Raw genomic sequence first — 21,223 nt, 5'->3', positions numbered from 1 at the left:
TGCGATGATGACGACGATGACCAGAGCCGTCCCGAGGGTACGGAAAATTGAGGTGACTGCCCCGGGCCTCGCATTTTGAGGGGGGGGCGCTTTGACGTCACGGTGTCAGATGTCATTCTTTCGGTTTAGTTTTAAGGGGGCCCACCACCCCACCCCCCATGGACGGCCCTGACGATGTACGACTGCAATTTGATCACATTGATGGCGCATTGTTAGAACGGTTCGTAAATAGTTTTGTTGAAGACATTGCGAGTAAAATGTTGGGTACAAATATACACAGAGCACATGGGATGAACAAGTTAGTGCCAACGTTTAAAAAATATATATAAAAACAGATACAATGCCAGTTGAAAGAAGAAGAAAAAACTAACTTTTACTATGACCAACATAAGGTAACCACCAACAGACGTGATTTTTATATATATAAAAAAATATACATATCGAAGGCATATTAAAAGAAAATTCTGTAAACTTTAAAACATCAATTTCCACAGTAGCTTGTTTAAATTTGTATAATCCTGTGGTATAATGCATCTTAGTAATGAAACAAAAATACTAATGACTGACCAATGCATCTCAATAATAGCAGTGTTTACTTTCATTCTTAAATCATTTATTTCCTCACTTCTGCTTCATAGATGCAAGTAGGGTTGCCACCTCTGAGGTATGAAGAATCCTTGGGGTTTATCATGGAAAGAATAATTACTCACAATGCCAGCAGAGGGGAGAACTACATGAATATATACGCTGCCTTGAGTCGTGTATCTTTACACAATTGACAAAACACCAGGAGTTTGATTTTCCTTGCAAGACTTAAGATATTTTCCCAGGAGATGTCCCTCAAAGAGATCACGATCCCGGGAGAACCAGGATAGGTGGCAACCGTAATCGCAAAGCAAAAATATACATCTGCAAAGTAATGTTGTCTTTAAAACAAAATCTTTCATACTGGCTTCATGGTGTGGCAGTGTCATTCAAAACATATTTCTACTTAATGCAAAAAAAAAGTGAAATGAAATCAAACATTATTTGACTAAATAAAAAAAACATTTCAATGACACATGCAGGCCTGCTTAAGAAAATAAACTCTGCAATATAAACAGGTGCAAGCACAATAATAATTCCCTCCTTTATACGTCGAAGGGTTTATCGTAAAAATGTCTTCCCTTTGTGGGTTATCCTCAGGGCGTTGTTTACCCGTCAGAAGCTGTTTGAAGTTCTGCCGTTGAAATGTTCCCGCACAAACATGTCCGTGAATCTAAAGCATCGCTGTCACATAAACTGTTGCCAAATTTGCACGTCCCGTGTATTAAATATAGTTTTGTTTTTTGATGGGTGCCCCTTTTTTTTGTTTAATCATGGGAGACTCAATAGAGCATGATGTGCTCTGACCGGTTTGGCGAGAGCTCTGTATGTATGCACGTGGAACTTCTTTCGCACCGTATGTAGCCAACCGTGCTAATCGGAGGTGCGGGAGAAGGACAACAACCGTAACACTAAAGGAATGAGTTTTCAATCGAGATGATTTAAAATTGCATAGCTCCAGTCACAACCTAATATCGAAAGGAAGAGCGTTCCAGACGGCTGCAGAAGCACATCTGAAAGCGCACGATGCAGTGACCGTCTTTATTCGGTGGCGAGCCAAAAGCCGCTGCGAGGATGAGCGGAGTTCGCAATATCGTTGATGCTCCTTGACGAGACCAGCAAGGTATTGTGGGCCATTTGTGACAAGCACTTATACAATGCAGCACCATTTCAAAAAGCTTCTACCGGACACGGTCAGAATCGTAATCTTCATTTCGACAGGAAGAATCCGATGAGCTATGAAGCTCTTTTTCACAGAAGTACAGTAGGGGCCGGTCAACAATAAACAAGTCTCGATGTGCCACACGAATCGACCGACTCCAAATGCAGTTAATGTACAAACTGGAAATTGCATGCCCTGCTGTTGATGGAATATATATTCAGTACATAGTTTTAATTAACTTTGCTGCACTAGTGCTCAGGGCTGTGGATACTGAGAGGCCAACTAAATAAATCTGTATGTATATTTAGCTTTGAAACAGTAGAATACCAATACTGTAGCACTAATTCTGCAGGTAATTTGGTAATTAAAGCCAAATAATAAAGATGTGTATCACTATCAGTCACGTGCCACATTGTTTTAGTTTTGTTCATTTTAACTTTGATTCAGCTTTACAACTCACATATCATATTTGTGAAACCAGAACTGCAATAACCAAAGTGATGGTGCATTTGACATTGGACATGGATGGTGGTTAAAGAGTGAAGGGAAGGAACCGACCAAACAATGCAGAGCTCCCCCAAAAATGTAAAGAACTCGAGCCCCCCACCAAACGTAATCAAGGCCTGCTTTATAACAAGTCGGTTCTCATGAAGTTGGTCGTTCATTACCAAGGCACCCTCTATACTTCGTCACGTCAGAGGATTGCGAGATACGGCGATGATTCAGGGAGGCCTTCATCCAGCAGTAGATTGGCAAAGGGCTGCACACTCTGAATCGGTATTAATATTAATTAGGTGAGTGCCACAGCCTAAATTCCAAAATTGGAAACCACCCTAAGCTAAATTACATATATAATAATTATTATAAAGCACACCTGTGTGTTTCAATTTCCAGGGTGCTGTTACAAAAGGCAGCACATCGAATCGCCCACTTATTTTGTGAAACAAAGGAAGAACATGTCCTGGCTGATTTTCATTAAAAAAAAAGTGGCTTGCACCCTCGGATTAACGTGACCCAAATGATTTTTTTTTACCCATATCTGACTTTTTAAGCAAATTTTTACACATTCAAGTTTGTGAATAATAACATCAAAGGTTAAAGCTGCAGCCCCTGCAATTGCTTTGTTCACGCCAATTCTAGTCACAGGACCTCCACGAAAGGGAGCTCTATGCTCTGTGCAGCCCGTCTCGAGAGCTCTTGGCCTTTCTCCTCCAAGCTGGGCAGACGTTTTATAATGATACGAGATGGTTACTTCGCTGAAAGAAAGCACTCGGTCATTGACAAAATGGTGGTGGTTGGCTTAAGACGCCGCAGGTGCTGGACTTCTCGCTAATAGGGCTCAACGCCTGACTCATAGCGGGCGTTGAGTAGAACACGCAGGGGTCTACATGAGACGAAACTAAGCGCCATTATTCCCGACAAATGAGCGGCTATCCGAGCCAATGCTGTGACTTGTTATGCACCATAATCACTTGCGAATTATCTGGCAGAATGAGTAGTGCGAGGTGATTCCACACGGGGGTAATTGCGGGTGAGTTCATCAATTAAATGACTGTGCCAGCCGGAATTAAAACTCGGGCACAGCCCCACTCAGTGAACTGTAATTACTTTAAATGAAATAAGAGAGGAAGCAGTCTTAACTAGTTTTTTTTTTACAACGCAGGGTATTATTTTATAAGTCGAAGGTTTACTGTAATGGTGACAAATGCCACTCTAAAACAATATTTAACCATGGAAATTTTTTTTTTTTAAATACCAAGTGTACGAAAATGGAATTGTGAATATGGTAACAACAAAAACTTAAAATAAACGTGATATAACAACCGGGAAATCCACGCCGCAAACGTAACAACGGTTAACCCAATTAAATGCCGTGGAAATTGCAGGAAATGTGGATGACCCCGATTTGTAATCCGCTGAGTTCATGGCCAACGCAAGAGGGAGGCGAGTGGGGAGGTTACCGCCGTGAAATGGCCGCCCACTGGATCGGAGCCACGGAGACATCGTGAACACCGCCCCTTAAAAAGATGGCTTTTTGCAAACAAAAGGCACTATTATTTTTTACTTGAACTCATCGTTTTCGGTCGTTGAAACGGGGCCATACGCCACGTAATAATATTAATGACATTAATGATAAAGTTATTTTTTTACCATTCTAATATTGTTTACATAAATATGGCTTAGTGCAAAAGCAAGAATGCGTTTTTCTTTATTTTGCTTCGAAATAAACCTTTTCATTATTAATCATCGGTTAATACATGTAAAAGCACGTACAGTTAATATTAAAGGAAGTGATATTTGTATGCTAAAATTTCAACTGTACAATGTTTTAACTTTTTTCATTCATTTTCTGTAATCCTATTAGGTGACCACACAACAAACTAATAATTTCAAAAAAATAGCAATGTATATACCTCGAAAGTGGAAGCTAGAAAATGTACAACACTCACGGAAGACTGGAGGAAACAAATCTTATTAACTGGCATTGAAAACACGTTTACACAAGAATGTTAAATGAGATGGCCGCAAAGAAAATAGGTCCATCATTTCACTCATTCTATTTAAATTGTGAGAAAATTAATTTAAAATGTAAAAAAAGTTAAAATCTACAAACAATCCAGGTTACGTTGTCTAAACTCGTTTTAAAACATGCGGTTGCATTTCGATATAAGCATGGATTAAAGACAAGGCTATTAATTGGGTGGTATTTTATCAAGATGTATTATAAGATTGATGTATTTTTGCCAATAAATCTAATTTCATTATTTGGTCAGCCAGACTGCACTCCCATGGGTAATACAATCAGTTACAGAGACCAGTCAAAACTGTGGTGTTTTTTTTAACGATGCATTTTTCAGGAGCTATCTAATTTCCACGAGAGGGCTAAACATAAATTACGTCCAAAACAATCTTTGGATGATCATAATTTTCTGATTTGTGGTTTTTTTCTACCAATTATGCACTTTTGGTATTAAGTTTTGCCTCCGATTTGCTTCATTTGACACGTTTTAGTTTTCCCGAACAAGTGCGCTATCATACGGAAGTGTGGCTTGGGTGAGAAGATGATGAGGTGAAAATACTTGCGTGACGATGCCAAAGTAAAACTGATTACAATAGAGATCAATAATTGCATTGCCCCGTCATTGAAACTCACAATTGAATGCATTCCGTTTGACTTGTGCCCTCTCGCAATGGATATTAATGGTTCTGCATTCAATGTGCTATTAAGAGCATCTATCTACTCAAAGTAACAATTAAGCTTTAACTATATCAATTGCAAGTGGGAGATATTTAATAATATATTTAGCTTTCTAATGGATCAATTTACAATTGCTGCAACGTCTTAACCATTTACATCCACTAACAGTAACAATGTAACACTAATGTATGCATGTACACAAAGATTATTACTATGTTTAAAAAAAAAAGACGTTAACAAGATACCCGGCAGGTATTCACTTTGTATTTACATCACGTGACTGAAAAGCAACTTTCTAAACTCAATTAATAAAAACACACACACATTAAAGCACCTCACGATGACGACGATAGTACTAATGGCTCAGCGTCAATGCATGTCATCAGCTGCAAGTCAGATGAACCACGGGGCAACTGAACATTTAAAATAGGGGGCCACACTGTCACGAGTGAGGAGGTCATGGATGTCAACGCTTTGACCGTCCCTGTTAGGCGTTTCTGCATTCGCCAAAATAAATGCGTGGGGAAGCCTTCATCCAGCAGTGGACTGCCCGTACACCTGCAAAGCTTCCGCAAGAAGAAGCAGCAGAAGATGAAAGCAGTGTCGGCAACTGGTGTGCCCTGTGAAGCATCTCAGTCAGATTCTTGAAAAACAAATCTTCAGAATTGTAGCAACAGAAAATGAAAGCAACTTGTCCAGAAAATATTAGTTTTCTTATCCCTGCAGCTGTCATTTCAGATCTGCCATCTTTTCGCCACGATGTTCACCGTACAATTTGCACTCACCCATCCAGAGAAGCTGCATCGGCATTGCAGCGAGACCGGGAAACGCGTTCGTAGCGCAAACACGGTAACTGCGCTGGAAGCTCCGAGGCCTGCTCATTTCCTCGTGGAATTCCGTCCACCTTTTGAAGCCAAGCAATCCGAGTAATAATGCTTCGTGGCATCATCGTTAAATCTGTAATTGGTAGCATGGTGTAGTAAAAATAAAAACTTCGGGAAAGATTAATTGTTCTGCGTGTGTTTTCTCGCAACGGAATTAGCCCGGCAGATTTGCCACGTTGACAAAGCAGACAGCCCTTGGCAAACGTGGATTTCTCCATCAGCTAGTGGAGAGCGCCGGCTGCCCTCTGTCGAGGGCCCTCCTGCTCCGGCAAACCCGAGTCTCTCGCATCTCTGCCCCGCGTGCCCCGTGCCGCCACTCAATAGGGCCTCCACACGGACTCGGGCTCGAGCCGCGAGGGCACCGCGTCCGCCAGGCTGTTGGCGTTGCTGGGCGAGCTGCTGGAGCTGCCGTCGCCTCCGTCGGCCGTGTCCCCGTCGGGACTCGACAGTCCCGGCGTGAGCAGCACCGAGTCCCCGGCGCCCACGCACACGCCCACGCCCGTCGCGACCATCCGCCCGCCGACGGCGGACTGACGCTCGTCGCCGGCCATCACGGACAGCGAGTACGCGGGGCCGCCCGAGTGGCCGTAGTACAGCTGGTTGAAGCCCGACTGGAAGGAGGCGGAGCTCGACTGGAACGGTGCGGTGCTAGCCTGGAAGTGGGCGGGGCCCGGCTGGAAGGAGGCGGAGCTCGTTTGAAAGGGGGCGGGGCCGGCGGAGAAATGCGAGGAGCCCGACGTGAACGGAGCGGAGGCGGCGTTGAAGGGGGAAGAGCCGGCGGTGGTGAAGGGAGAGGAGCCGGTGAAGGGGGAGCTTTGGTGGCTGTGCGGAGGGGTGTGCGCCGGGTACGGCGGTGGCAGGTAGGCGTAGCGTGCCGGAACGGGCAGCCCCAGCGAGCCCGCCCCCACCTGCTGGGTCGGGTAGACGGACAGCGGCCCCGAGTAGTGCATGCGCGGGTCCGTGTTGCGGCTCGGGTCCGGCAGGTAGGAGAGGCTGGCGAACTGGCGCGGGTCGCCAAAGGGACCCAGCTCGGAGCCACCTGCACCACGACAGAGAACGGCGAATACGTGTCGTCAAATATACACACATATATATACTTTCAATACCAGGTAGGGCCCGCTGAGCCGTTTAGCTCTTTTTTAGCAGGTCATCCACTGCCGCAAGAGAGACTCGTGGGATCTGACTCAACGGACGTGCTGCTGCCCGTCGGGGTCAATGCCATTCGTGGGCTGCGGCACACAGTTCGAGCTTACGATGGCCTCTGGTAGGACGTGTGAGGAGCAGTCACACAGGTACAGGTGCAGCCCCTGCAATTGCTTGCTCAAGCCACCGCTGGTGGAAGCTCCTTCGCGAGAGGGAGCTCTAGAGAGCCCTTCGAGAGGGTATGTTTTGGTCTACTCTTCTACGCTGACCAGACGGCTTCGAAGAGGTAGAGGTACCCACACTTTATCCCACCGCGCGCGACCTTCCGATCGACACAAATCAAGCGAAAGCGACGGTGGTGGTGGCGGCGGCAATGGGATTTCGCCTGGCGGCGAGTGAATGAACCAACGAATGAGCCGGTGACGATGAACGAACGGACGGACGGGTCAATCTCATGGCTGGGCCGTGCGCGTTTTGTTGTTGTTGTGGCCGGCGGCGTCGCCTACCTGCGATGCCCACGGCGCGGCTAGGCGAGAGCCCCGCGTTTGTGTGAAGCGCCGGTGCCGCGATCTGGCTCAGGTAGGGCCCGTAGGGCTGGTCAAACGACCACGGAGGGGACGGCTGGCCATCTGCGACGCGCGCGTGAGTGCGCGGCGATGGCGTGGCGGCGAAAGGGGCACGCGGAGAGAGATGAAGAGGAGGAGGAGGGGGGGAGGAGGAGGAGGTGGAGGTGGTGTAGCGGGCGGACGGAGTCATGCGGGTGCGTGGAGCCAGGGGTGGCGTGCACAAGGATAGGATGGAGATGGAAGAAGTTAGATGTATCCGTTTGTGTGTATACATCCGTATGTGTACATATATATACGTAAATAGATGGGGATTAGAAATACCGGCATGCGTAAATGGGGAAATCGGAAGGGTGTTTTTAAGTTCCGCGCAAATATTCCAAGGAGCATCCCAGGTCAGAGAAGTATTAAAATACATCGGTGTTGATTTTTTTTACGGAAATGTTTCGAGAATAATTTTAATTGACAAGCAGAGAGGGTGCACAATGAATGGCACGGACGATAATGCGGGTGGAGGGGGTTGGAATAGAGGTACATTAATCGTGGTTTATAAATAAATATATAGAGGAAGGGGGGTAAAACAGACAGATGGACAGAGAGAGAGAGACACACACACAAACAGGGGTGGGGTAGACACAGAAGCAACACAGATTAGCATTTAGGCCACATTGTACACAAGCAAAGCGAACGCAAACGTTAGTCAGACGACCGCCACACATCAACTGTGCAGCAAACGCTCATCTCTCTACAAATACCAAGGACAAAGATCCCCCGTGTGGCTTTAACAGCATGTAGGGGCAAGTGCTGCTAGCGGGAACCTATGAAGGCCGGTAACGGCACACGAGGGGGTGGGTGGCCAGCACCACGCCCGACCGCCTTTGTCTCCCCAGTGGCGATGTTTACACACCGCACCAGGTACTCATCTTGAGGCCCAGGACCGATTCAGATAATCGTCACTGGTGTTGGCCGTGAGAGCGGGAATTGAACCTGGGTCGCCGAATTCATAGCGCAGCGCGCTAACCGCTACACTACTGCTCCCCACTTACCAACCACACACACAGAGACTAACACACACACACACATAGCAATAAGGAGAATCCACTCCACCTGCAGAATCAAGATATTATTGTTTGTCCAGCAGGATCCTACGCAAGGACTTGTTTGGCTAATCCACTTCCAGGGAGTAAACTAAAGGACCCTGGAGAAAACCCACACGCGCAGTACGAAGTCGAACAACATCAACAACAACAACATCAACAATAATAACGACGACGATGCCAATTCATTGCGCACGGGGTGGCGGGGTGGGAAACAACGAAAGAAACCCGCTTCTGTGAACCCAGCCCCTGACGCGACGCCGTGCTGCTGCTGAGGCCACGCGGACGGGGCCGCGGGCCACAGAGGGGCATTGTTGCGTGTGACAGCCCTCGGGAGGCAGCCGCGTCGCCGGGGCAAACAAAAAAACCCACAAACCCGCCGCAGTTGAAAGCGCCGCTCGCAAATTACGCCGATGCCCCTGGCTGGCCGCCCCGGGCCAGGAGAGACAATGCTGGACACAGCCCCGTAGCCTCGCCTTGTCCTCCTGTCCCTCACTGTTAATCAGACCCCATGAAATAGCGATTGTCCCAAGATGAGGTCCACGTGACGACATTCTCCCGCGTTGTGCCTCTGCGCTAGTTCCTACGGCGCAGGTCAAAGGATGCTCGCCCCCTCCCCTCCCCCGTTTTTTAATGACTACAAAACACGAAGTCAGCAGAATCACGCCGGGATGCCTCCACTGCGACATCGACGGAGCGGACGCGCGTGTGTCCACGCACGCTGATGGCTACGTACGGCGCGCAAGAAGTTCACCAAACATACACGCGGAGCCCCCCTTTTGTTAACTCGCTGCAGGATTAGGGCCCCCCCCCCCCGCCCACTGCCACGCGGGCCTCTAGGGCCACGTGGCCAAACTTCACGACGCGAGTCGACAGGCGACGGTGAAGGGAGCGAGCGAGCGAGCAAGCGTGGACGTGGATGCACAGCAACGGGGGTTCTTTCCTGCGCCGTCCTCTGCTGCCCACGACCACGCAAGCAGCGCCCGCAGCGCCTGCAGCGCCTGCAGGGCTCGGTGGTCGCCCCGTGCGACCGCCGTGCCCTGCTCCAGCATCCTTGGAAAGGCATTTCAGGTGGTTTGATTTATGACCACTGCCAAGCTCCACTTCTCGCAGTGAGAATGTGTTTGTCCTTTAGTCTTTTGATCGAGCAAAGACTCTCCGAGTCTCAAGATTATTTTTCAGGAGAGTCCTGCATTGGCTATTGTCTGACCAATCACTCGAGCGGCGTTTTGTGTTCGAGTAATCGTAGGTGCCAATGACTAAACCACACGGAGCGCGACTGATCTCATCAGAACTCGCAAGCCAAGCGGGTTTGAGCCTGGGCAGTGCTCGGTTGGTCGACCGCCTCCACCGGGCATAAACCAGGTGCTTGAGGCTGTGGTGGGGCAGCTACTGTTATGGGCAGGAGATGGCAGGGCAGCAATCTCCGTTGCTGTACCGTACTATGCGTACGCGTCTATGCTCCCCCCTGCCTTCAGCTACCTGCGCCGAGCAACGTCGTCTGAATTGCGGTCAAACGACCCCCTGCAACCCGCACGGAGTGGGGAGGCACTCATCCAGCAGCGGAGTGGCAATCACGGCTGAGTGCACGCTGCATGCGTGTACAGCGCACGCAGACGTACGGTAGGCGACGGAGGATGTGGAGAGCGCGGCTCTCTGAGTAAATAGGCTAAGGTGACTCGGCTCTCTGAACAGACAGGTTAACCCTTTGGATTGTAATAAAAGCTAAAATAAAACAGCTTTATCGGTACAAAGGCTCCCACAAGGCCATGCGGGAGGGCGTGTGGCACAGTTTGGCGCCAACTATCGAAGAGTGCGGTCGTGTCGCTACGGTTCTCCGCGGTGAGTAACAACGTCTTTAAAAACAACGGCGCTACGCCTCTCTAAGAAACATGAACCCTGAACCGCTTGCGTGTTCCGAGATTCGGCGGCGAACGGGACACCACCCACCGTGCAACTCGCAGTACATCTCGGAACGGGAAAGGGTTAAGGTGAATTGGCTCCCTGAGCAGACGGTTAAGGTGACTCGAAATCTCATAACCCGCCCTTGGCTCCACGCCCCGGCTACCCGGAGGGTTGATCGGCAACCGCCGATGCGCTTGGCGTTCGCGCGCGCGGACGAGGCCATTCCTCGCGGTGGATCTTTATTGCTTAAATAACCGACGCGCGTTAAATGTTTCATGCCGGTTTTGATGGCTCCGCCGTAAACTTTATGGGGAAGTTCCATAAAAGCTTTGCTTAACATTTCACATTAATGAAGTTGTGCGGGTTATTTGGAAAGCTTTTAATACGGGGTCCAAACTGTTCTGCTGGCACGTGGACGCAGACGGGACGATGCGTCTGGCCGGTGGCGGTCTGCGCTGGATTTACTGCCTCGGCTTTAATATTTAATGTGGCCTAAAAGCCAAAACATGGGCCTTTGCAGTCAGCCTAACCGGGCAGCCACTGCCCCCAACACGAATGAAACAGCTATTGATTACGAATTAAAGAGCGTACACTTAGTAAATATCAGACAGCGCCCAACCTCCCGCCCCTTCCTTTATCTGCCCCTCCCCTAAAAAAGAAACTCCCCACCACGTTCGCGAACGTTGCCCCGACGTGAGGGTCAGGGCAGGGAGTTCGACCACCTGGCCTCGGGCTTGTCGTCCGCGGAACATCTGTAACGCCCCCTCCTCTCTGCCCGTCTCTCGTGCTCTGTACCCGGCTCGTGTTTAGCAATACAAATATAAGTAATACTTATTAAAAGTATCAAGACAGCGCCGGATTGAGGGCGTCAACGGGGCACGGCGCTGTCGATTTGATTTTCGCACCGCTGCTCAAGTCCGTGATGCACGATCGGGGCCCAGTTTCTCGGTTGTCGTGGATTATCGGCGTGGGGCCCTTTCATAATCCCACATCATTGTATGACCTTAATTCCCATAAATCCTCTGCACAGGTTAAGGACAATCTAAGATGGCGAGATGGATGCGGTGGTGGGTGCCAAAATGATTTCCGGGACGGCGTTTCCGGAGCGTTCCGGCAGAAACGAAGCGCTGTGCGTAATGTGCGAGTTTGCTCTTCGAGGAAATGTTGTGGCACGTGGCCGATTTGTGATGAGAAGTGTTCACGCGAGACGCCTACGCGCTGCTGATGTTACCGGTGAGCCTCGTTCATGAAACACAAGCCAAAGCAGTGTGATTGTGGCCGTGCAATCCAAACTATACACCTCGTAGTAAACCCATAGATATTCATAGAGGTACACAGAGACCCACGGAGACTAAGAGTGACCCATTGAGACACATAGCATCACAGAGATCCATAGAGATAATGACCCATAGAGACACACAGAGATACGTTGAGGATCATATGGATACATAGTGACCAACAGAGACACATAGAGATACATGCAACCCAAACTATCAAAGCCACTGCAGGAATATTCCTGTTTTCAGGTGGGTCATGCTTGGGACATGACCCTCCTGTTGTGCGTGGGAAGATGTCGATGGAAATTTCGCGTGGAGCTATAACTCTTTTTTTGTGTATCTCAAGATCGGCTGCCCGTGACCCACTCGGCATTTGCAAGGTCACCCTCGCACAGTAACCCAGACCTGCAGTGTTGCGGGGGCTGCAGGGGGCTGAGCCCCCCCCCCCACCCCCCGCTGAAGGCGAACTAAAACTATGAAACAAACTATTTTTATTTTACCAGGTAAGGGCCACTGAGCTATGTAGCAATTTTTTAAGAGCGACTTGGCCACAAATCATAGCTCAACCCAAGTGGCTTTTCGTGTGGAAATCTATCGCAGCCAAATACTCTAAACGAGTGATTCTGATTATAAATGTGGAGACAAAAACCGCAGGACCCTGATAAAAATCCGAACGATCACGGGGAGAGAGACACGCAAACTCAAAATATACAGCAGGTGTCAGGGTAGAGCTCGAACCCACGACCTCCGGCATACCAGGCGAGGTAGTTAACATCTCCCAGCCACCGTGGCGCCGTCCTTTCTAAATGATTACAGTTGACTAAAACATTTGGTACAACATTTAACAATTAAGCAGCGGGCATCACAACCGTTCCTCCCATACTTAGGGGCGACGAGAGCTGCAGCGGAATGCACGATGGACAAAAGCAGATTGTATCATTACTCGTCCTGCTCAGCGTTCAACGTTGACTGTGTTACGCCCCTCCCGCGCCTCCTCACCGCCCCCCCCCAACGTTTTTGTCTGGCCCCCCACCCATTTTTTAAACAAGGTCACGCTACAGCGCTGCTGCATTCCTCCTCGAGCAGTTCCTCTGCACTTGTAGGAGGGTTCAGGCGAACTGCGCTCTCCAACAAGTGCAGATCCTCTGCACTCCAACGGCGGATGTAACGTGCGAACACTTGACGCGCGGAGAGGCGCGTGAGTTAATGTCGATGAAAAATAAATATGCCAAACGGATTTCGAGCGACTGGTGTGGGGAGATGATATGAAGGAAAACAACGAGCGGTTGTTACCCCCACTTTACGCAGCTCGTAAAGAAATAACCGGCTCGGCTGTACATTTTATCGCGGGCGAGCTGGAGATGTTTGTTTGAGCGCTGGCTGCAGTTACGCTCCGCGCATCGCCGGTACGGCACACAAGAGACGGAGCCGGGGGTGCATTAGTCAAACAGCTGTCGGACCGCACACTAAAGTCTAAAAGGGCGAGTCTGATGCTCGGCTGTCACAAAACAAAGAAAAAGTCTGGCCGACCTCCAACACTTGTTAGATAAAGCTGTGAGAAACTCGGCGGACGGACCAAGATTCGGGCAATTTCCATCGCCGTAGCTCGCGGATCGTCGGCGCGAAGTCAAAGAGCGGCGTGGGCGGCGCTCGCTGCGGACCCCACGGGGAGCGCCGTCGACCGTAGCGCGGTGCACCAGTCGGTTGGTGCAGAGGGACGTCGTGTCGGAGTGCCGGCAACGGCCGTCGTGGCTACAGCGACCCCTCTCCAGATGCGTTCTCGGGTTGCGCCCCCCCCCCCGCCACGGTCCGGCAACGCGCAACCGGCGCAACTGGCGTGACCGCGATTGCCGCGACAACTCGCGCGGCAGTGGCAGCAGCTCCCCGCTCTTAAACGTGACCGAGAATTGTAAGGTCACGAAGGTCAAATCCCGGCCAGGAATCGAATCATCATTCCATTACCGCGTTATTCATCCCGGCGGGCGGGGGGGGGGGGATAAAGCTAAATCCTGTTTGCGGCAAGTGAACAGCGGTTATCCGATGGATGACGCTCCCCTCTGACATAGTAATGTGGAATTTCCATCGCTGGCATGGTGCCACAAAAGAAGGGAGATGAGCGCTGCTTGTCGGATACTTTTTTTGTCCGCACGCCCTTCTTACACATTTAATTTCGAGACCGCATATTTGTTCTGCGAAGAAATGAGTTTCTTTACACAAAAAAGGCCATTTGAAATACGAGCGCGGACCGTGCTCGTTGTTTCCTGCGAGGGGTCTGGCTGGCACGCCGAGGCCCCGGGTTCCCAGAGATTGTGTTTGGTGATGGCGCAGACGTTTTTTTGGCAGGCGCTGCGGCGAGGCCGATACCGACGACGGGCGTGAAGTCTGGTGCTGTCTGAGTTGTCCCGACAACAACCGCATATTATGGGATTTAAGTCATTCTCGATTATGGTACCGCGACAGGGCTGTCTGCATTTCTCCAAAGAAGAAGAAAAAAAATGTGACTGACGATACGACCTACCCCGAACTCCATAAAGAATTTTTTTTTTATATAAAAACCCACCCAGGTTGTTATTTTGTTAAATAATGAAAGCTCAAAACTTACACGCGAGCGGCGATCTCAATACGCGTCCCCCCGCCACAGTTGAATGCTGTAGATTGTGTGGGACTTTTTGAACCGGTGCTTCGACTCGAAAACGGAGGGCGTCGTGTGCGTGGTTTGTTAACCGCTGGGAAAAGTTCAAGCAATAAACAAAGATGGCGTCGTGAAGTGGCTGTCATCCAGCAGTGGATTGACATGCATCCTCATATTAATATCGCTTTGCGAAGTTCTTGCTGGATGAAGGGCCTATCCACGCCATGTCGATTATGGAGATTATTTGAGCAGGTCAGTAGCGCGGCTTGCAAAAGGTTGCCCAGGACCATGGCCAGAAAATCGAAGCGCAGGTCTGTCCGTCCATGCTCACTTAAAAGTGCCCGTTCCTTCAGCCTTGTAAAACGTCAGCTGATTGCCCTTTTGGTTGAGCTCCCATTGAAAGTGAACGTTTCAAAGCTTCCAGCGGTTTCTTTTTTTTTTTTAAGTCAGCGGCAGAAACACAAAGGGGAGCAGAGCGAAATGTCTCACGGAGGGCGACACCTTGATGAACGCCTTCGGCGTTAAGGGTCGGTCAGGTTGCGCGGAGAGCTTCGGGGACGGCGATTCAGACGTGAGGAGGCGATTGGGCGCGTGGCGCACCGCGCGTACGCAAGCGGCAGGGGTTGTGCGGTTATGACATTAAAGGGTTATGCGGCTCACCACATCCCGGGCGTGTGTGTGCCTCTGCATGCAGGGAACACGGGGCACGGCGTGTGTGTGCGAGCGTGCTCGTGCGTGTATTCATGCGCGCACGTGTAAGCGCGAGTGTGTACGTGAGTGGGTGTAAAATATCGCCGCTCGGAACAAAAAAAGGTGGTTGGGCGTGGTGCTGGCCACCCACCCCTGGCCTTCATAGGTGCTCGCTAACAGCACTTTCCCCAAGTCTGTTATGGCTATACGGGTAATCTTTGTCTTTGTGTGTAGCGATGAGCATTTTCTGACGCACCAAATCAAACTTGATTTGGCGCTTTCGTGACTGCAGGAATTGCTCAAATCATTTGGGATGACCCAGGTCCATTTGGGATGACCTGGGTCCAATTCCCACTCCCGGCATACATCTGCACCGGTTGTGAGCCTCCCCTCGGTTGGTTCCAGCCAAAGTGGGCCGGGTGCGTCGTGCCGGCCACACGACCCCGGGTGCGTCGTGACGGCCTTCATAGCTGCTCGCTCACGACACTCGCACACGCGGCCTGCGCTGGCCGCGTGAACGTGCACCAATGGCACTCCGCACCGGGCGGACCGCCAGACGTGGCTTCGTTCGCTCGCCGCCGCTTGGTTCCAGTGTGTCTCGGTGCTCAACTTGACCCATCATCCTTACAGGGTCGATAAAATCCGTACTCGTGTGGAAAGTCCGCCGCAGTGCTGCTAACTGGGACTGGGGTCCCGGCGATCTGCACTCCTCTAGCGATGCCAGGCGGCAACTGCCAAGAGGCAACGTCCCTCGGGAGGGCTCGTCCCGGAACTCACCGCTTTTAGTTTAGGAGCCTATTTAACAATATATATAAATATATATAAAACGATATATATGCTCTGTATTTTCTCTGGTGATATTCAGGTTCTCATGTCGGAGGTGGATCATCTTCATCCACCCCCCCCCCCACGTGTGAATTGTCCAGGTGGCAGTACAGCAAGTGGGTTCACGATCTGTTCGTCGGGGAGTGTTGGATGTTCGCATTGCCTCGCACGTGAAATTGGTTCTATTATTATTTTAGTGACGTCCACCCTCACTAAAATAATAAACAATCATAATGTACAGCCGTTTGTCAAGCTCTCGTAATCCTGCGTCGTAATAATCCACCTGGCACCTGCACACGGACCGATGTCATCACTTCATCTCCCCGGTAAGACGCCCACCCCCCATCTCCAAGGGATTCCGTTCATCAGCCGTCCCCCCGCTACTGTTCTTGACTATCGGCCACGATCCCTTCCAGCGGCGGGTCCCGCTCAACCCCGGCAAGACGAGCGTCGCCATCGACCCGCACGCTCTCCGGGCCGCGTCACCGCCCGACCTCTCAGTCGCTTTCCCGAAATCAAGCCCCGAGCCCCACCCCCCCCCCGTTCGTGACCTTGCCGAGCCGTGTGCCTACCCCGGGGTCTGTGTTGCGGGATCGCTGAGCGAGGGAGGAGCGTGCAAGAGGGAGGCCGGGTGCGAGGGAGGTTGTGTGGGTGGGCAGCAATAGGTCGGTGGGGCTCTGCCCGGTAGGGTGGGGACGGCCGAGTTGAATTTGTCTGCGTTTGGGCCATTTGTTTGCCCCGTGCCCCTACGGGACATCCGTGAGAAAGAGCTTTACAGCTCATCGGATTCCTCCAGTATGAATAAATATTGTGATTTTGATAGGTCGGTAAAGAGGGGGGGGGGGGGAGAGGGGGTGGGGTTGGGGGCCCGTCGTGTACCTGTCTGTGCATTGTAGTGGGGGGGAGGGTTAAGAGGCGGGCGGAGGGCCGGCGTTGGGGGCGGCACGTGGTGCGCCCCCACGCGCAGCGCCGTGCGCCGCAGGTGCTCCAACTCACTCAGCCGCTCGGAGAAGGAGAGCGCCTTGCCAGCGTCCTCCAGCCGCTGCCTGTGCCCTGCGTGGGGAAGGGGGGGGGGCGGCAGAGAGAGAGAGAGGGGGGGCGGCGGAGCGGTTCTTTAGCGGCGAGCCACATTTTGGATGAGAGCGCACGGAGGGTGAGCGCGGTGGAACCGGTGGCACGGCGAGGGTGGGGCGAGCACCCCCGGGCGCCCCTCCCGTGGGGGGCTCTGGCCGGGTTCTTGGGTTCTTGGAAGCGAGCGGTGGCGGTTGGTGGTGGCTCTGAACTTTGGTGGTGCGGTTGTGTTGTTTTGGCGACGCAAGAGCATTTGCTTGCACATGAAAGCAGATTTGAAAACGCACGGGAAAAAATACCAGAAGCGCTGTGGCCTTTCAGTCCAGAGCCAATAACGGTGTAATTTCGATATGCGTGTGTGTGTACGTGTGTACGTGTGTGCGGGTGCCATTGTATGCGTTTTGGAAAGACGCTACTGGGCAGTTGGAGACCGTCGACCACCAGCAACAACGGAGGGTAGGGGAGCGACGCTCACAACAACGAGTGGTGCGACGGGCGGATAAAACACAGCAAGTTGGCAGAGTAGGGGGCACAAGCGGTGCAACTGCCGGTCATCTCAGTCAGTCAACCCATGGCACCTGGGTCTATCCCGTGACCCCTGCCAGCGGGTGTACAACACTTCACGTGGACTTAGAGTGCACATAGCCTGGCACAAGCGACGTGGTGACAACACCACCACTTAGTGGAAAACGGCGATTGTTGTTGTTGTTGTTGTAATGGAATCACTTGTCCTTGAATACATTATTGTATTCACGGAGGCGCATGACATGAAGTGGGGGGGGGGGAGAGGGTAGGGGGCAGGCGAGCGAGATCGGCACCTCGTGAGCGATGCCTCTCCAGGCCGGGCTCCACAATTAGCCAAAATTCGATGGTAAACTGGACGGCAATGCGAACTTTAAAAAATAAAAAACCCCCAAGACACCAACCAGGAAAGTGTCCACGTGCTCACGAACCTGCCGGCACGGTGCGAGGCCACGGCGTGCTCACTGCCACGACCGCATCCATTATGTAGATTTATCGTCAGTGTTCAGGACGCCGCTCAGAGCCGGTGAGGGCCTCTCCCAACAACAGTTGGGTCCCAGCTGGGAGAGGTTTTCACGGAACTCTGCCGCGGTACCGGTGAGCTCCTGAGTTCACACCTGGGTATCCGAGTGCCCGTGATTAACCCGTGTGTTGACGAGCAGAGCGGGGTAGGTGGCCTTGTACTGTAGCTACAAGGTGGCCCGTGTGGGAGGCCTGAGAGCGGCGTTCTTCACTGCAAGGCCCGCGGGTCTACTGGCAGGCCCTGGTGGCTCTTAGTGCGGCCCGCGACAAGACGCAACACGTGACAACACCCACATCGTGCTGTAAAAACCCCCACGGTTTCAAGTCGTGCACGTCACACACACACTTAGACAACACGCGCGAGTCGCGTTGCGCCACAGTCTGCGCGATCAACGTGCACGCGGCACGGACTGTGTGCGCGTGCACGCGGCACGGACTGTGCGCTGCTGTGCGCGTGCACGCGGCACGGAGTGTGCACTGCTGTGCGCGCTGTGCACGTGCACGCGGCACGGACTGTGTGCGCGTGCACGTTCACGCGGCACGGACTGTGTGCGCGTGCACGTTCACACGGCACGGACTGTGCGCTGCTGTGCGCGTGCACGCGGCACGGACTGTGCGCTGCTGTGCGCGTGCACGTGGCACCGAGTTGTTCGCGAGGGCGATCGAGACGAACGCGGTCACCTAGGGGGTGGCCGGGCAGCTCAGAGGTCAGAGCGCCGAGTTGGCACCGCTGAGCTCCTGGTCTCAACCCGGGCAGCTTCCCGCGATTAAACCGCGTTGTCACATGCAGCGAGTGGATGGTCTCAGCCCAGTCACCGATGACTGCACACACAAAAATAACATTAAATTTGGATTTTGCAATCGATGTATTTTTTCCCCCGGCTAAGTTTCAGTCCTCTGAGAGTTACGAATATTTTATGAAGTTTTACCACCGTCGTGTATGCGACAAAGCACACATCCTGCTTTGTTAAATGAGAAAACTAAAATTGTCCACTTGAGGAACCCGTTCAGAAGTTCTGTAACAAACAAAACACAAATCTCGAGCCACCGGTGAATCTCCGACACACTCGGTGCCACTGCTCAGGGAAACTTTGGGTAAATGCATCCTTAGCAGTGATTTCAGACAAATACTTTCATTAAAATAAATCACGACGACGTTTCGGGCGCAACACAAGCATCCATCATCGGGTGGGAAAGCGTGGTCTGCTGCTGAGGCAGACTGTAAACAAAAAGTATGGATTCCTGCAGTCGCGAAAGCTTCAAATCAAGATTTGTTTGTATTTAGTTTTTTCTCCTCCCCCCGCACTTTTGATTAGCGTGGTTGGCTACGTACGGTGCGAAAGAAGTTCAGCATAGGTACGTACTGAAGCCCTCTCGTCGTAGCCAGCAGACCTGAATATTGAGTATTTCGCTCCTGAACGTGTTTCCGCCATCATTCGCCAGTGCAGAACAAGGCCGGTTATATCCACATCAACAACAACAACAAACAACATGTGGTGGGCGTTGAACACGGAACGCCGGAACTCTGGGGGCATTTCTGAGCTGCGTGAGCAAAAACAAAACCCTTAAAAACGCTCCCCATGAGTTTCCATCGCTTTCATTGGCTCATGAGGACCCCTTCTAAGGTTTAAGAGAATAATGAAACGCAATCCTTGTAAAAAACGAAACATAACAAAAAAAAAATCCACGCACAAATTAGTTAATATATACACAGACAAAGGTCCGCCATACAGTCTTAATCAATGTTTGGGGCAAGTGCTGTTAAGAAAGCACCTATGAAGGCTGCCATGGCACACGAGGGGGTGGGTGGCCAGCACCACGCCCGGCCGCCTTTGCCTTCCTCGTGGCGATGTTGTTTACACACCGCACCAGCTACTCATTTGAGGCTGAGTCGACCTTAGGGGGCCATCCATTGAGTAGGTACGCACAAATCTGTCTAAACTTGACCCCCCCCCTCCCTGTATGTACGCCTGACGCACCCCCCGAATCCTATAGAACGGCCGATATTTAATCCACGCAGAAACGATCAAGGATTAATAATATTAAAGTGTTTAAGCAAACAAACAGTCCACCGCCGGACTATCTAACTCATTTGAAGGCCAAAGTAGACAAATTATTATCGAGGCTTCACCCCCTCCCCCCCGTTTCCTGCCGGTCAGTAGACCCCCCATACGCAAGCGCACGCATTTGGGTTAACCCCCCCTCCCCCCTCCATGCGTACGTACTCAATGGATGGCCCCCAGGGAGGCCCAGGATCGGCCGAAGACCGTTCCACCGGAATTGGCCGTGGGAGCGTGAAATCGAACTTGGGTCTCAGCGCTCTAACCGCTGCGCCACCGCTCGCTCGCACGTACACACACACACGCGCGTGTGCCCGCACGTGTGTGTGTGTGTGCTACTCTGTGTGAGCACCCGAGCGGAGCGCACAGCGAAGGCAAACAGCGCACAGACCGGCCGACGCCTGCCAGCTACACGGGCCGCACGCCCGCTGGGTCACAAAGCCGCTCCACTCAATCCCCTTCCCTCGTGCGGCAAGCGGTGGGAGATGGGGAGGAGGAGGAGGGGAAACAAAATAATAACAACCCACAAGAAGAATTATTTCTGCTCGGCATATTTTTTTGGTTATTGCTACCCATTACGGTACGTTTATTTATTATTTTAACTTCGTGTGCACGCACGCACGTGTCGTGCTGTGCGGTTGTACCGCCGCGAGGGCGAGATGTTAACTACCTCGCCTGGTGTACAGGAGGTCGTGGGTTCGATCCCGACCCTGACGCCTGTCTATTTGGAGTTTGCCTGACTCTAGTTTTATCAGGTAAGGCTCACTGAGCTACGTAGCTGTTTTTTTAGAAGTGACCCGGCCACACATTATAGCCCAACGAAGTGGCTTATCACGTCGAAATTTGTAGCAGCAAAATACTCCAGAGGCACATTGATTCTAAATGTGGTGGGAAAACCCAGAGGATCCAAAAAAAAAATCCACGCGACCACGGGGAGAGAAACACCCAAACTCTAAATGTGCAGGTGTCAGGGTCGGGATCGAACCCACGACCTCCTGCATACCGGGCGAGGTGGTCAACACCACGGCGCCCTCATAACGGCGGCGATTTGTCCCTAGAGTTTCAAGCTATGAAGCCAACTTGCTC

At 51.5% G+C, this 21,223-nt stretch overlaps 1 protein-coding gene across 3 annotated transcripts in view; it reads right to left on the bottom strand.

Moving 5' to 3' along the window:
* Nucleotides 1-1,016: 1,016 nt before the first annotated feature.
* LOC133353458 (runt-related transcription factor 1-like) overlaps nucleotides 1,017-21,223 on the bottom strand; it is a 138,120-nt gene continuing 117,913 nt past the window's right edge. The window contains exons 6-8 of one of the 3 annotated variants that reach the window (XM_061569726.1): nucleotides 16,842-17,015; nucleotides 7,480-7,602; nucleotides 1,017-6,869 (exon numbers count right to left, since the gene is read on the bottom strand). In XM_061569726.1, coding sequence (XP_061425710.1) covers nucleotides 6,148-6,869; nucleotides 7,480-7,602; nucleotides 16,842-17,015 — 1,019 coding nt within the window. In that variant the 3' untranslated portion in view covers nucleotides 1,017-6,147. The remainder of the gene's footprint in view (nucleotides 6,870-7,479; nucleotides 7,603-16,841; nucleotides 17,016-21,223) is intronic. The other 2 variants (XM_061569734.1, XM_061569743.1) reach the window with 2 other exon arrangements.

The sequence above is a fragment of the Lethenteron reissneri genome, chromosome 6, assembly GCF_015708825.2.
Source record: "Lethenteron reissneri isolate LAM-NWPU_2019-01 chromosome 6, ASM1570882v1, whole genome shotgun sequence".
Taxonomy (NCBI): Eukaryota; Metazoa; Chordata; class Hyperoartia; order Petromyzontiformes; family Petromyzontidae; genus Lethenteron; species Lethenteron reissneri.
This window is presented reverse-complemented; position numbering and strand designations above follow the sequence as displayed.